The sequence below is a fragment of the Asterias rubens genome, chromosome 20, assembly GCF_902459465.1.
Source record: "Asterias rubens chromosome 20, eAstRub1.3, whole genome shotgun sequence".
Classification (NCBI taxonomy): Eukaryota; Metazoa; Echinodermata; class Asteroidea; order Forcipulatida; family Asteriidae; genus Asterias; species Asterias rubens.
Window position 1 is genome coordinate 11628768 of NC_047081.1, and position 12922 is coordinate 11641689.

Sequence of the window (12922 nt, forward strand, 5' to 3'; positions counted from 1 at the left end):
TGGTCGGATATTTATGAATGAAATAGTCCTTATTGCGATTAAAGGTACTTCCTGTATTTATAGTAACTATAATGCTGAAGAGAAGGTTTTTATGTAAAAGCTGCCTCCATCTGTATAACCAGTAAATCTCAGCCAAAATGCATTGTAAAAGAAGGACAATTCCTCCAACTTTGTGTAATATTTGAGCCTTTTTAATTGAATTTTAAGTAACCAGTAGAAGTGTTCCTTATTAAAATTCCTAAGATATTCTCAGCAATTAACTCACCAAATCGAGAAAACTTGGGGAGCTCTTTTACCGAAGAAATCGCAGCTTGGTTACGGGTTGGTTTCAGCGATCTCAGTGGTCAGAAAACCGTGGTAGGCAATGAGACTCGAGTCTCTTGTTTAAGCAAACATCTTATGGTAATTATTGTAGACTGTAGACTCTCGGCCAATCGGCGTGCGAAGTGTTATGGTAATCAATGTAGACTGTAGACTGAGGGATTGCACGAGTGCAGACATAACATCAACGAACTTAGTTTTTTTATTATGTCAAATTCTACTTTTGGATTTGTTCATCAGGGAGAGCGCGAACGCAGTCCCCACTATCAGAAATTGTACTCCCGAGTTCCCCACATTTGGGGGAATCGCATAGGTCAACCCGTCCGAAGTGCAATGGATAGGCCTCGCCATGGGAGAACCGCCTTGTTGATCACGGTATCTCCTGAGCCAGGTAAGTATGGTTTTCGATTGTGTGACATATCGAGTGTATCTCAGCAGTTTGCTTTTCACCTACGGTGCTACCATTATTCACCGTTCAGCTTTCATGCAGATTTTAACGCGCTACTACGCATGCGCAGTTTGATTTATTATGCAAATTTTTGTAGACTGTGCGCATAATAATGATGACTGTATGCAAAATAAGTAGAATCTAGACTTTGTGCAGTTAAATTTTCATGCAAACCAATGTAGCCTGCATGCAAATTAGTGTAGACAAATTAGATAGTGTAGACAATTTATTGTAGACAATATTTGTAGACTTTGATTGTAGTCTGAAGCTTGGTGCCACGGTAAATCGTCATACCGCCCTCTATTGAGCAGAGCATAAACCACGGACTAGTACCTGTACTTGACAGCTGTAAACCAAAGATACTATGTGTAAACCTAGCACTGCCATTAAGTAAACATCATGACCTGTCTGTTTGTGACACACATGCCATCAAATAAAATTCCAGTCAAAACAACATGGCCCGACGGTCGGGATACTGCCCAACATTGCGGAAGTGTTTGGTGATCGTTGTTGTATTGTTTTGTCTGTCAGCGGGTATTCTTCACATGGTTAGTAAATGATACTTTCATCGCCATGATAACTAACAACATTGTTGACTAAATTGAGAATGCCCAAGTGTGAAGACTGAAACCTTCCGGCGGGCGGCTCTCGACTCTGGGTCGACTCGGAGGGCCGACAGCAGGTCCGCCGCCGCGCCGCGCCTGTCTTCAGCACTAACAACACTTCACTCCACTTCCTCGTTTACTTCAACACTTTCTTGTTTTGGTAAAACCATGGAGGTAGAACCGAGCCAACCTTATTGGGCTGTTATGACTCTCTTTTATCACAGTCGCCATTGTGATAAGACCGATGTTGAGAGCCATAACAACAACATGGGCTAGGTTTACAGTTACACCTACATAGTTTTTGGAAAAATTTTACGTCGTCGCCACCAACTTCCGGCCCTTTTTTTTTTTTTTTTTTTTTTTTTTTTGCACCTGAGGAGGTTTTCAATCGATTGGGCTAGTCTAGACCCAGTAACTGGGGTGCTGTATTTTGTTTTCTCTCTCGAAATTTTGACATTATCGGTCCATGGAAAAAGAAAGGTCATTCTAGCACCCCAGCAAGTGAAAGCCAGGCAATGATTCAAGACAGCCACACTTTCTCTGACTATCACTCTCTCACTCTGTCCACAGATTTTGCAGTATTTTGATACTGAAGATATTTATGAAGATGATGGAATTTGGCTTCAGAATGAACAACATTTTGCTCATGTCGACTACGGAGGAAAGTTAGTATCAAGTGGTGAGTAAAATCAAACTATGGTTTTCTGCTCGGGATTATATATACATTTTTTTGTAAGGTATAAAATGCAAAGTAAACCTTTGGTTTTTTAATCCTATTTAACTGTAGAGTAGATGTACAATAAAATTAACCTGTAAATAAAATGTGGTTTAAAAAGAAGGTAGAATTTTTCAAGATATTGGCAAAACATCCGAGTCCGAGAGTTTGTCTCTTAAATGCAGGAAGAATAATCCATAATTGGAACAGGCAATATTTAACAGAAACTTTTCTCAGGTTCAAATTTTGGGGGGATAACAACCGTTTTTCTCATAACCACTTACTTCAAAGTGAAGTGATTCTCAATCGAAAGCGGCTGTACTTAATATTTTAACCAAGAAAGTTTTTATTGACATTGTTAGTAAGAGCATAAGAGTGATAAGGCACCTCCAGCTCAAATTTGTTTTGCTTTCAAATAAGCCTTGGGATTGTTCCAGACACTTCACTGACAGCTGAGCTGTATGTTTACATTCTTAAAGATTAGACCACAAGCACCAAGATTGTTATCTACTGGAACCCTGGTTTGTGATTACCACTGAGCAAGGTCACCTGCAGAGGTCATCACCACTCCATGGTGACTGTCTTCAGGTCACACATCTACACCCATTACTTTCAACTAGTGTTGTTTTAACTTGCACTTATTTACTAAGCACAACTTTCCACCTGTTTCACGCACACTTAGTCTTCACCTCAGCTTTTACATCCAAAAGTGGACTTTGCTGAGTACCAACCTAGATGTAGATGTGGTTTTCTCAGTAAGATTAAGCTGACAGTACACTGCAGTATGGACAGTTTTGGGGATAGTTTTGACAAGGTGCCTTACCAAATGTATTCCTTCCTTTCAAAGAAATTCAATGAGTGATTTATTTACACTTATTTTTTGTTTCTTGTCCAATTCAGATGGCACAGATGAGCATGACAGAGACCATGTCAATGTCACCAATTTAAACATAAAGGTTCCCATCATTCTATGGTGGACACCTTTTACCGGTGAGCGTGGGCAAGTCAAGCAATGCGGCAAAGACGAGTGTTTCTTCACTGTAGACAGACACTTTAGAAATCATCCCCAGACGAAAGTTTTTATGTTCTACGGAACGGACTTCAAGCCGCGAGATCTTCCGCTGCCGAGAAAGAAGCAGCATGAGTGGGCACTTCTACATGAGGAATCCCCAAAGAATAATTATATCCTGACCCAGAAAGATTGCCTGACCCTGTTTAATCACACCGCTACGTTCAAACGCCAGTCTGACTATCCAATCACCACTCAGTATTTAGAGCACCTTTCTGACCTGACAAGCACCGAGTATCTCGTCCCGACAGATTTAAAGAGTAGGGGTGGCATAGCCCAAGTGGTTTACATCCATTCCGATTGTAATCCACCATCGGGTCGTGATAATTACGTCACCGAATTAATGAAATTCATTCGAGTTGATTCGTATGGGAAATGTCTTCACAATAAGGATCTACCACCAGATCTAGTCGATCCACTTACTATGCACAGCAGGGATCTCTATAAAATCATCGCCAAATACAAATTCAGCCTCGCCTTTGAAAATGCAATCTGTGATGACTACGTTACAGAAAAGCTCTGGCGCCCTCTATTGGTCGGTTCAGTTCCGGTCTACAGAGGATCACCGTCTGTTCGTGATTGGCTGCCGGATAACCAATCAGCAGTTATCGCTGATGATTTCTCAAGTCCAGAGGATCTTGCCAAGTTTTTAACCTCACTCGCTGGGAATAAAGAACGCTACGAAAAGTACCTCAAATTTAAGAAAGTTGGTATAACAAACAAGAAGCTGATAAACACAATGACGAAACGGGAGTGGGGAGTCAATGACTACGAACGTCTCAACTTCATCTCAGGATTTGAATGCTTCGTCTGCAAACGAGTCCACGAGAATCTGAAGCGATCTGAGAGAGGGGAACCTCTCAAGCCGCACAAAGCTGAGGGCAATCATTATAATTGTCCGAGACCGCAATACAGCAACGAGAACTACAGACGTGACAACGATATTTACCTACAAATGTACGACCGGCATAAGAAAAATGCTGTAGATCTCCGAAAGCTCGTCGAAGAAGGACTGGGATATGATAGCATTAAGTTCCGTGACTTGATGTCAAATGTTTATTAATTCTGGAGATTTGTTACGGTCCTGTAGTTCCTCTCTCTCTTGCCAATACAGCTGTATTACTGTATAAACTTTTTTCTTTTCAATACAAGATACCAAAATAAACAAGGAAAAGTACTTCTTTTTAATCACTCCTTCAAATCTTGTGAGGTTAGTCAAATGCTTTGCCTATTTGCAAGATTTGAAGTAAAGGAGCTTATAGCAATGATTTATTTTCCCAAGCTGACAAACTGAGCATTTTTTGTGGGCTAATAGCTGTCGGCACAAAGTGGAAATATTGCCAAAAACCATACTAAAGTTTTAATAAGAATATTAATAAAAAAAAACATTTTATTGTAGTTGCAGGTAGGTTTATTTTTAACATGTAAAATTGTATGCAAGTTTATTTTATACATGATCTGTAACTACTAACTTGCCATGTGTTGTACCTAAAAAGAAGACATTGTCAGTGGTGCTTTATATCTTAAATGTTTGTTAAATTGCAACATTTTGTTATGGGGTCTTGAGATTTAAAATCAGGGGAATAATATTTGAGGGTGAATTTGTATCAAGACTAACCCAGCTGTTTGATGTGGTGGTGTAGTTCTCAGTCTATTTGACAAACTTGAGCAAATCTAAGGAATTTGGGAAAGGGATAATAATGATGGGTGGATGAGGGGGTAATGGATAGGTCTTAAGTAAAAGAAGCAGCAGGGTTAGCCAGTAATGTTGATTGTTTCATTGTGTTTTTGTTTCTTCGAAATATTTCCCTGAAATATGTGTGCTTTGAGTCATTCAATGGTTAGGTAGTGAATATATATGAATATTTTGATATAAATGCATCAAATTTATCAGCCATGAGTATGAACAACATTTGTTATAATATTGACAGAATTAAACCAAGTTGCTTGCCCTTTTTATACTATTTGACAGTTAGTACTTTTTAGAATTTGTCATTATTTTGTTATAAAACTCATAATTATTTTTTTAATGGTTTCCAGTATTATCAAAGATGTATAATGTATGTGCCTAGAGATGTTGTATGACATTGTCTTGTGTAAGACATAATAGTGTTTTATTTATTATAGTAAGTGGCTTAAAAAAGTCTTATGCCATAATACTTAATAGCGCCCATATTCATCACTCAGTGATGCTGAAGGTGCTTCAACATGCAGTATTTTCCTGAAAGTTATGTGGAGCTAAAATGATTGGCCATAACAAAAGTTTTATATAAAGGCCTGCATGTATTTGATCAAAATGAGAAATAAAAGTTTATTTTTTGTCAATATATGGCAGCCAGAGTAAAAGTCTTTTAAAAGTTTTTTTTTCATCACACTTTATGATCATTAAAAAAAATCACAAATTATAATGTTATGGTATAAATTATGTGTATTATTTTGTTTTTACCTAAAGAGTCTGTATGAGCTTCCTAAAATCTCCCATTTTTACTCCAGAGCTTTTTTTTTTTTGTATTGTTCTTCAATCAAAGCATTGGGGGTAGAATTTGTCAAAGTAATTTCGAAAGAGGGTAAAGCAACAGACCCGGAGCTCCCAGACCTTACCCCCCCCCCCCCCCCCCCCCCCCCCCCCCCACAAAAAAAAAAGGGAACTTGCAAGAAGCGGTTGATACCGCCACCGTGGGCGGCGCGCTGGTTGTAGTTTTATTAGTTTCAAAAGATTACATGGTGAGCACTGGTGTGCATGTATCAATATCATGCACACTTTATTCATTAGTCCGTTTTATGCAGTCTATAAATAGACCGTTGATGGTTTATGCTAAAAATATACCAGGGGTCGTTTTATAACGTTTACTTACTTCACACCAGCATTTTAGTTGTGTTTTTGATAATACAGAGTACAAGTATACGCATGCAAATTAACAGTGTTCTAAATTTTACATTGCAAATGTTTAAAACATTCCAAAATTAGTTTATGTAAAAAACATAAAAGTCGCGCTTGTTAAAAACACCCCTATTTGTAATGGAGAAGGCCGAGTGGTCTGATATCAGGTGATTTTGTATGATGGTACGATCCGAGTGTGTGTTTTTGGATGGGATGTGAAATGACATGACAAGCTAGGTGACCTTTGCTTCGCTTTCACAACACACACAAACTGCTGTCGACAAGCAAGTACACAATGGCTATCCTAGCTGGTTCAACGGGCGAAATATTGCAGAATTTCCTCGCTGGTGGTAAGTTACTCCTGCACTAATTGTTCTTTCCACCCCTGAGATTATAAATGTCTCTTTTAAACAGAGTTCCTTGGCAGAATATGTTAAATTTTCAACCAGCTTCTGCGGGGGAAGAAGCTCAAAATCAAATCTCTGAAACCGGCTCATTTGTTATCACGCAGCGAGCACGTGAAAGTTTAAATGGTGATGTGTATGGTGTGCAGGTATCCGGATCCAGAGGGGCAGATGGCTTACGAAAAATTCATCACACCCGGATCGCCAGTTACGGTGAAAACCCTTTTACTCAGAGCGCTCAAATCCTGTTTTTAGACTGTTAGCCTACAATTTTAAATGATCAACACGAGATATTTTTGACAATGTTTGACTGCCACTTTTTCATTCATTGAGTATTGACTCGTTTCCAATGACCAAACCAAAAGTTTTTAAAACAACATTTATTTGACCATTAGAACTACCTCATGATTTGACTCATTTTTGAAAAAATAGTTATAAATATAACTAGTAGTAGTACACTACAAGATTATATTAATAATGGTACTGGTGGTAGGCCTACCGTTTTAGGAAAAGTTTCCATATGGCGCCACCACTTTTTCATTCGAGATGAAATAATATAGTACAGGTATCTAATTCTAATTACCTCAATGAATGAGAATGAGATGGCCATGAGATGTCCCTTTTTGTAAAAATTAGTGAAAAAGTGGTGGCCCCAACATGGAAAGTTATCCTTTTACAATTTTCTACAGTCTAGATTAATAAACATAACTCATAAGAATCAATAAAAGATCAAAGATCAATCAATAAAATGTTTCTCCATACATTTGGGCACCTAGCATTTCTTAAATTATTTTAAAATGCTCCAAAACCATGGATGGTTTCTTCATGGTTCTCATTTAACAGCTCTTAAAAAAAATTAAAGGAAAAGTTTCCGTATGGCGCCACCACTTTTTCATTCGATATGAAATAATATAGTATCTAATTTACCTCAATGAGATATCCCTTTTTGTAAAAAAGGGTGAACAAGTGGTGGCGCCATTCGGAAAGTTATCCAAATTAAATTTCATATTGAAAAGCTAAATATGAAAATAAAATTGTGAATTATATATTAAAAAATATGTTAATTTTCAGGAGTAGCTGGATGTTGCGGCAAAGTAACCACAGCTCCTTTGGATAGAGTAAAAATCTTAATACAAGGTCATCATAGGTACTACCAACATCTTGGTAAGTAAAGTAACACTAGATTAAAATCACTTCAAATTAGCCTTAGTTTAAGCATGGAGGTAGGTAAGACTTAGGTGTCTGAATTTTTAGTGTTTTTATAAATCATTTGTTTACCCTAATTTTAAATAATACTTTCCCATCCCCAATTTTAAATTTAAACATTCTTAAAAACTGTTCCCCCAAAATCCAATAAAGTACTCAAGATGCTCAGATACAACTGTTCAGTGAAAATTATACCATGCCCGGTATGTGGCAGAGGGTGTCCCCTTCCCCCCCCCCCCCAAAAAAAAAATGTTCCCGTACACTCCTTTTCTCTTGTGCAAAAGTACCCCTTAAAATCCTCTTAAGAATTCCTGAGGTACCCATAACACGATAAGGGCACAATAGGAGTGGTTACATCATGCCACAGACCAAACACCAAATGGTAATAATCAAAATAATTAATAAAGTATATTTTGTTCCTCTTATGTTATTTCAGGTGTTTGGTCATCAGTTGCCAAAGTCCTTGAGCATGAAGGGGTCAGAGGTCTTTACCGTGGCAACGGTGCTATGATGGTTCGAACATTCCCTTACGGTGCTATCCAATTTGTAGCGTATGATTGGTTTAAAAAGGTGAGGTCATATCTTTAACACTTTCACGGTAATGTGCGCCATGTTATTCAATCCCATGCGCCATGGTACGGCCCATGGTACAATGTATGTTGTTTATTTTGAGCAAACATTTTTTAGAGTCGTAACTTCACAAGTGCTTTTGCTTCTAACGATGTGCGTCAAGTGTGATTATCAAGTTGCAGACATTGAAATAAAGACAACACTGATGCACACAGGGCAGATTCAACAATAGGCGCATATTACCTTGAAAGGGTACATTGCTTTTTCGGCTTGAAGAATAAAATTTACTTGTTTCATCTTCAGAAATTTGTTCATTCTTGATTTCTTTTTATTTTACAGAAAACAAAAAAGAAGTTATTATCCGGTTCCCTAGCAGGTAAGACGCAACCTCTTAATGTTTTATTGACAGATTATTAAATGAGTTGAAATAATTTTTTTAGAACTGCTTTATCTTGCTGTAAATTTGTAAAAGAGAGCAGGAAAGGGGGTCACTTTCACTGAACTGTTAAATGTTGTAAATAGCACTTAAACAAGAACTATCAACTATTAGTAGATAGTTAAGCAACACACTTTTTGTTTGTGAATGTTTTATTGACCCTGACAGTTTTAGATGTTTGTAAGTGTTTGTGTTGTGTAGCATTTCAGGCAAATCAACCTCTTCCCCCATAGATCTACAGAACTGTTGTTGAATAATCTGTTTCTATTTCTTAACAGGTGTAACAGCGGTCATTTTTACATATCCGTTAGACATGGTTAGAGCGAGGTTAGCCTATCAAGTACACGGAGAATGTTTATACACAGGAATCCTCCACACATGTCGTTCTATATGGCATCAGGTAAAACCAGTATTCCTGCTTTGTTGTAGTGCATATTTAGAAGTTGTATTGGTTGTAGACCAAATTCATTGGTTTCAATAGTTGTCCACTTTCAAAATTTATTGTTTCAAGTATTGGTTGTTGATTGTCCGAATTTACTGACAGTGCAAACCCCAGTATTTTTACCCTTGCACCGATGTTTATTAAGCACTGTATACTCGATACTTTCCCAAGTTCTTTGAAAAAACAAATCCACAAACACATCATTCGAGTGGATTCAAACCTCCTGATATTTAGTTCAGAGATTCAGAATGTTTTATAAGCAATGACTCTCACCCTCGACCTGTGAATCTGCTTCAAGTAATTGAGATTTTGTTTCTAAGAAAGTGTTTGTACTTCCACCTCCTACATTTGGAGTGGAACTTCTTCCTTTAAATAAAACTCTTTTTCTTCTTCCTCCACAAGGAAGGTCAATTCAAAGCACTCTACCGAGGTGTTGGGCCAACTCTTGTCGGAATGATTCCATATGCAGGTAAGATAAATACAGACCTTTGATATTCTTCCTACTTCTTCCGTATGATTTCCGGGGTTTTTTGCATTCTGAAAGGTCAGCAAAATTTGTGAATAATAAAAGTTTGTGAAATCATGAAACATTCACAACCAACATTTTTGATATTGTAAACAACTGGCTTAACAATGATGGATCAAGTATAACCTGCCTGATGCAGTTTAATGTTTTTATGAAGTGAAAGTTATTTATATTGTTTGCTTGAACCTTCTTGAAAGTGCATCGTGATCTTAAGAAAAATGCCTTAAATAAATCTTATTATCATTGTCATCTTGAGCTACAAGTTGAAAACCCCCTCCTTTTTTACCTGTTACATTCCAATGATATTTTGAATCATTTGTTTCGTTGTCAGGTGCTGCTTTTTATTCCTATGAAACGTCCAAGACGTACCTCCTAGAGAAGGGTCCCCTTATCTTCTCCAAGCCCTCCCGATCGGACCCTAATCAGAGAGTTCTAACAGCCCAAGCTAACCTTGTCACTGGGGGACTGGCAGGAGCAGTGGCACAAACTATAGTGTAAGTTGTCAACCTGTGGTACTTTCATCTGAAGTCTTCATTTTGGTTTTGGGATTTGTTTTTGTATGCAATTTTGCTCAAAACAAGGCTACAAGCCACTCATGGTTAAGAGACTACAAGAATAAAAGTATTGAAGGTGAAAATAACTCTGGGGAGCTGAAAGGTTGGAATTTATATCCCTCTTAAAACAGTGTAGGATGAAGGGAAACATGTTCGTGTAACTACACAAATATTGATGACTACAGACCCAGGCTTGCGTATCAAAAAGTGCCCTAACAAGTCATTGTGCCCTATCATTGGCTTAGAGCTGTTCATGGTCTTGCATTTGCATCGTTTGACCTCAGCGATGGCTGCCCATGCATTTACAAAATGTTTATTAAGAATCACCATCATGGGAAAAAGTGTACTGTTTCAGTCAAATTTTTGATTTTTTTTTTTTTTTTTCTTTATGTAAAATATTCATCTAAACCTTTTAAAACTGTTTCAAAATATTGATTTGCTTTGATTTTAATTGTAGGTATCCCTTGGATGTAGGGAGGCGACTAATGCAGCTTGGCTCCATGGTTCCAAATTCTAGCTCAACGAGGTAAGTTCAATATAACCCTTCTACTCTTGCTGGTGCGTGTTTAATCTGTTAAACAAGATTTAATGTGTTGGATAACATTCGGCCGTTCTGACCAAATTCAACATTTTTTTGCAAACGCTCAATTAAATAAAATATCTCTCATGATTGGTTGCTTTGTTTCCACCAATTCAAATTCTGCGCCTTGATCACCCAGCAGGGTGGATATGTGCGCATTACAAGTCTTATTATTATTATTATTATTATTATTATTATTGTTTTTGTTTTGCATTTATGGCTTTCCATAGTTTTCCAACCTGGCAAAAACTTGAGCTGTGACATTGCAATTGAAAGGTCTATGAAAATCAATTAGGGTCCAACTAAATAAACTCAAATAGCATACAGAAGATTCATTGTAAACAATTTTTATTTTTAACTTGCAGTTCATGTATGGAGACCCTCATCCTGGTTTACACAGAGCATGGTGCAAGAGGTCTATTCCGAGGGGTTAGCATCAACTACTTGAGAGCCATTCCTTCAGCCGCTGTGTCCTTCACACTTTATGAGAATCTAAAACAATACCTTAATATCAACGTAGACAGTAGGTGATAAACAGTGTTTTGTTGGCTCAGAACTATAACGTCGTTAGTGATGTTTATATGGATTTCACAAAATTGGGTTTGCATATTTGGAGCTTCTGGTAAAGTGGAGTTAATTGATCAAAAGTGATCTCCCGAAGCAGTTGATTGGTAAAAAGCATTTGTTGAATCATCAAACCAGAGTGAACCAGTAAAGACCTGTATTGTCAATCCGGAGTCAAACTCTTTTGGATTATGCGTTCAAAGTGGTGCAAAATTCTGTTCAATCCACTAATTAAATCTGTTTGTGACAAGTTGGTTACCAGACCAGCCTTCGGTTTCACCAAACTCTTCCTAACTTAGGATTAATCTAAGGACTTAGGACGGGTTCGATTCCGTATCTAAATGCCTAGGACGCATTGAACCCATCGGAAGTTAGGACGGGTTACTCGTCCTAACTCGAGTTAGGATTAACCCTAGGGTTTCGTGAAATGGGCTGCAGGGCCCAATTTCATAGAGCTGCTAAGAAAATAGTGTTGAACACATTTTTGCTTGGCAGAAATGACACCAGACACAGATAAGATACATGTGACATTGTATTTTGGCTGATAACATAAACCTGGTAAGCATCATTTTGTTTTGCGTGGCCACTTTATTGTGCTAACAGCTCGTTATGAAATTGCACCCAGATCAAAGTAGTTTTAACCTGTGGAAGATATTTGCTGAAACCAGTTTGCACCCTGGGCGGTTTCTATTAATTTTAACATTCAAATGACCAAGTGGCGACATTTTAATGGAGTGGGCATGATCAAAAGCGTAGCCTATACAACTTGTAGACTTAGTTTAAGACCTGGGATTGTGATTTTTTTTGTCTACGTCATTTGATGTCAGGAAACCATAAAGGAAAAAAACACTTTTTTTGGTTTTAATAGTGCCAAGTAAAATTGTTTAAGGAAAACATGATGTCTTCCCTTGGCTCATAAACGCCAGACTATCAGAATATGTTGAATTAAGCTGAGACAAGGCTGAACCATTCCCATGGTTGTCAACGTTTTAATTTTTGTTCTTTTTCCTATTGTGTTACAGAATATATTATGTCAAAGAAAATAATAATATAATTATTATATTTGGAACAAAGAACTTCTAAAGTGCAATGTAAATTATAAAAAGCTTTTTTTTTATATATAAAGCGCTATGCTGTGATATTTAATATCAATATGAAATAAAAACAATTACAAAGAAGAATTTGTTCTCATGATGTATTTATTGTGGTGGTGGTGGGGTTTTCACTATTTGATTTGTTTATGTTTGCCTATGGAGTTCTTATAAACCTCTCTGCTGCTAAGTGGCAGAGAGGTGTCTGGCATTTTGCCAATAAAACGGCAATAATTATTTCTTTTCTTTTGGAATGAATGTTTGCTGTCTGAGGTGGGGACTACTGACTCATAAACCATCAATGAAATATGAATCATTCTTGTTTGTATTTTGTTTGATGGGCGGTGGTTCATTATTGCACCTGCAAACGCACATAGTGTGGTGTGCATGTGAACACCACGTCATTGCCATGTGCGTTGGGAATTTGTCATAAGATTGGAATGATGACAACAGAATTAGAACAGGTGATCCAAACACTAAACACCGCCCTCTCGTGGCGACGAGAAAAAC

The 12922-nt window shown here is 37.5% G+C and overlaps 2 protein-coding genes and 1 non-coding gene across 3 annotated transcripts; 2 read left to right on the top strand and 1 right to left on the bottom strand.

Annotated features, from left to right (window-relative positions):
* Positions 1 to 558: 558 nt before the first annotated feature.
* Positions 559 to 720, bottom strand: LOC117304150. The gene has a single exon (XR_004520571.1). It is a non-coding gene; the product is annotated as a U1 spliceosomal RNA (small nuclear RNA).
* Positions 721 to 1142: 422 nt separating this feature from the next.
* LOC117304037 (alpha-(1,3)-fucosyltransferase 10-like) lies at positions 1143 to 5550 on the top strand. The gene is made up of 3 exons (XM_033788514.1): positions 1143 to 1317; positions 1945 to 2053; positions 2990 to 5550. Exons 1-3 carry the CDS (start codon positions 1225 to 1227, stop codon positions 4219 to 4221), a joined length of 1434 nt encoding a protein of 477 aa, XP_033644405.1. The 5' UTR covers positions 1143 to 1224; the 3' UTR covers positions 4222 to 5550.
* A 760-nt stretch (positions 5551 to 6310) lies between these two features.
* Positions 6311 to 12489, top strand: LOC117304138 (graves disease carrier protein-like). The gene is made up of 9 exons (XM_033788639.1): positions 6311 to 6389; positions 7515 to 7607; positions 8086 to 8219; positions 8559 to 8595; positions 8934 to 9055; positions 9500 to 9566; positions 9955 to 10117; positions 10635 to 10703; positions 11123 to 12489. The coding sequence occupies exons 1-9, from the start codon at positions 6335 to 6337 to the stop codon at positions 11286 to 11288; spliced, it is 906 nt and encodes a 301-aa protein (XP_033644530.1). The 5' UTR covers positions 6311 to 6334; the 3' UTR covers positions 11289 to 12489.
* The last annotated feature ends 433 nt before the right edge of the window (positions 12490 to 12922 follow it).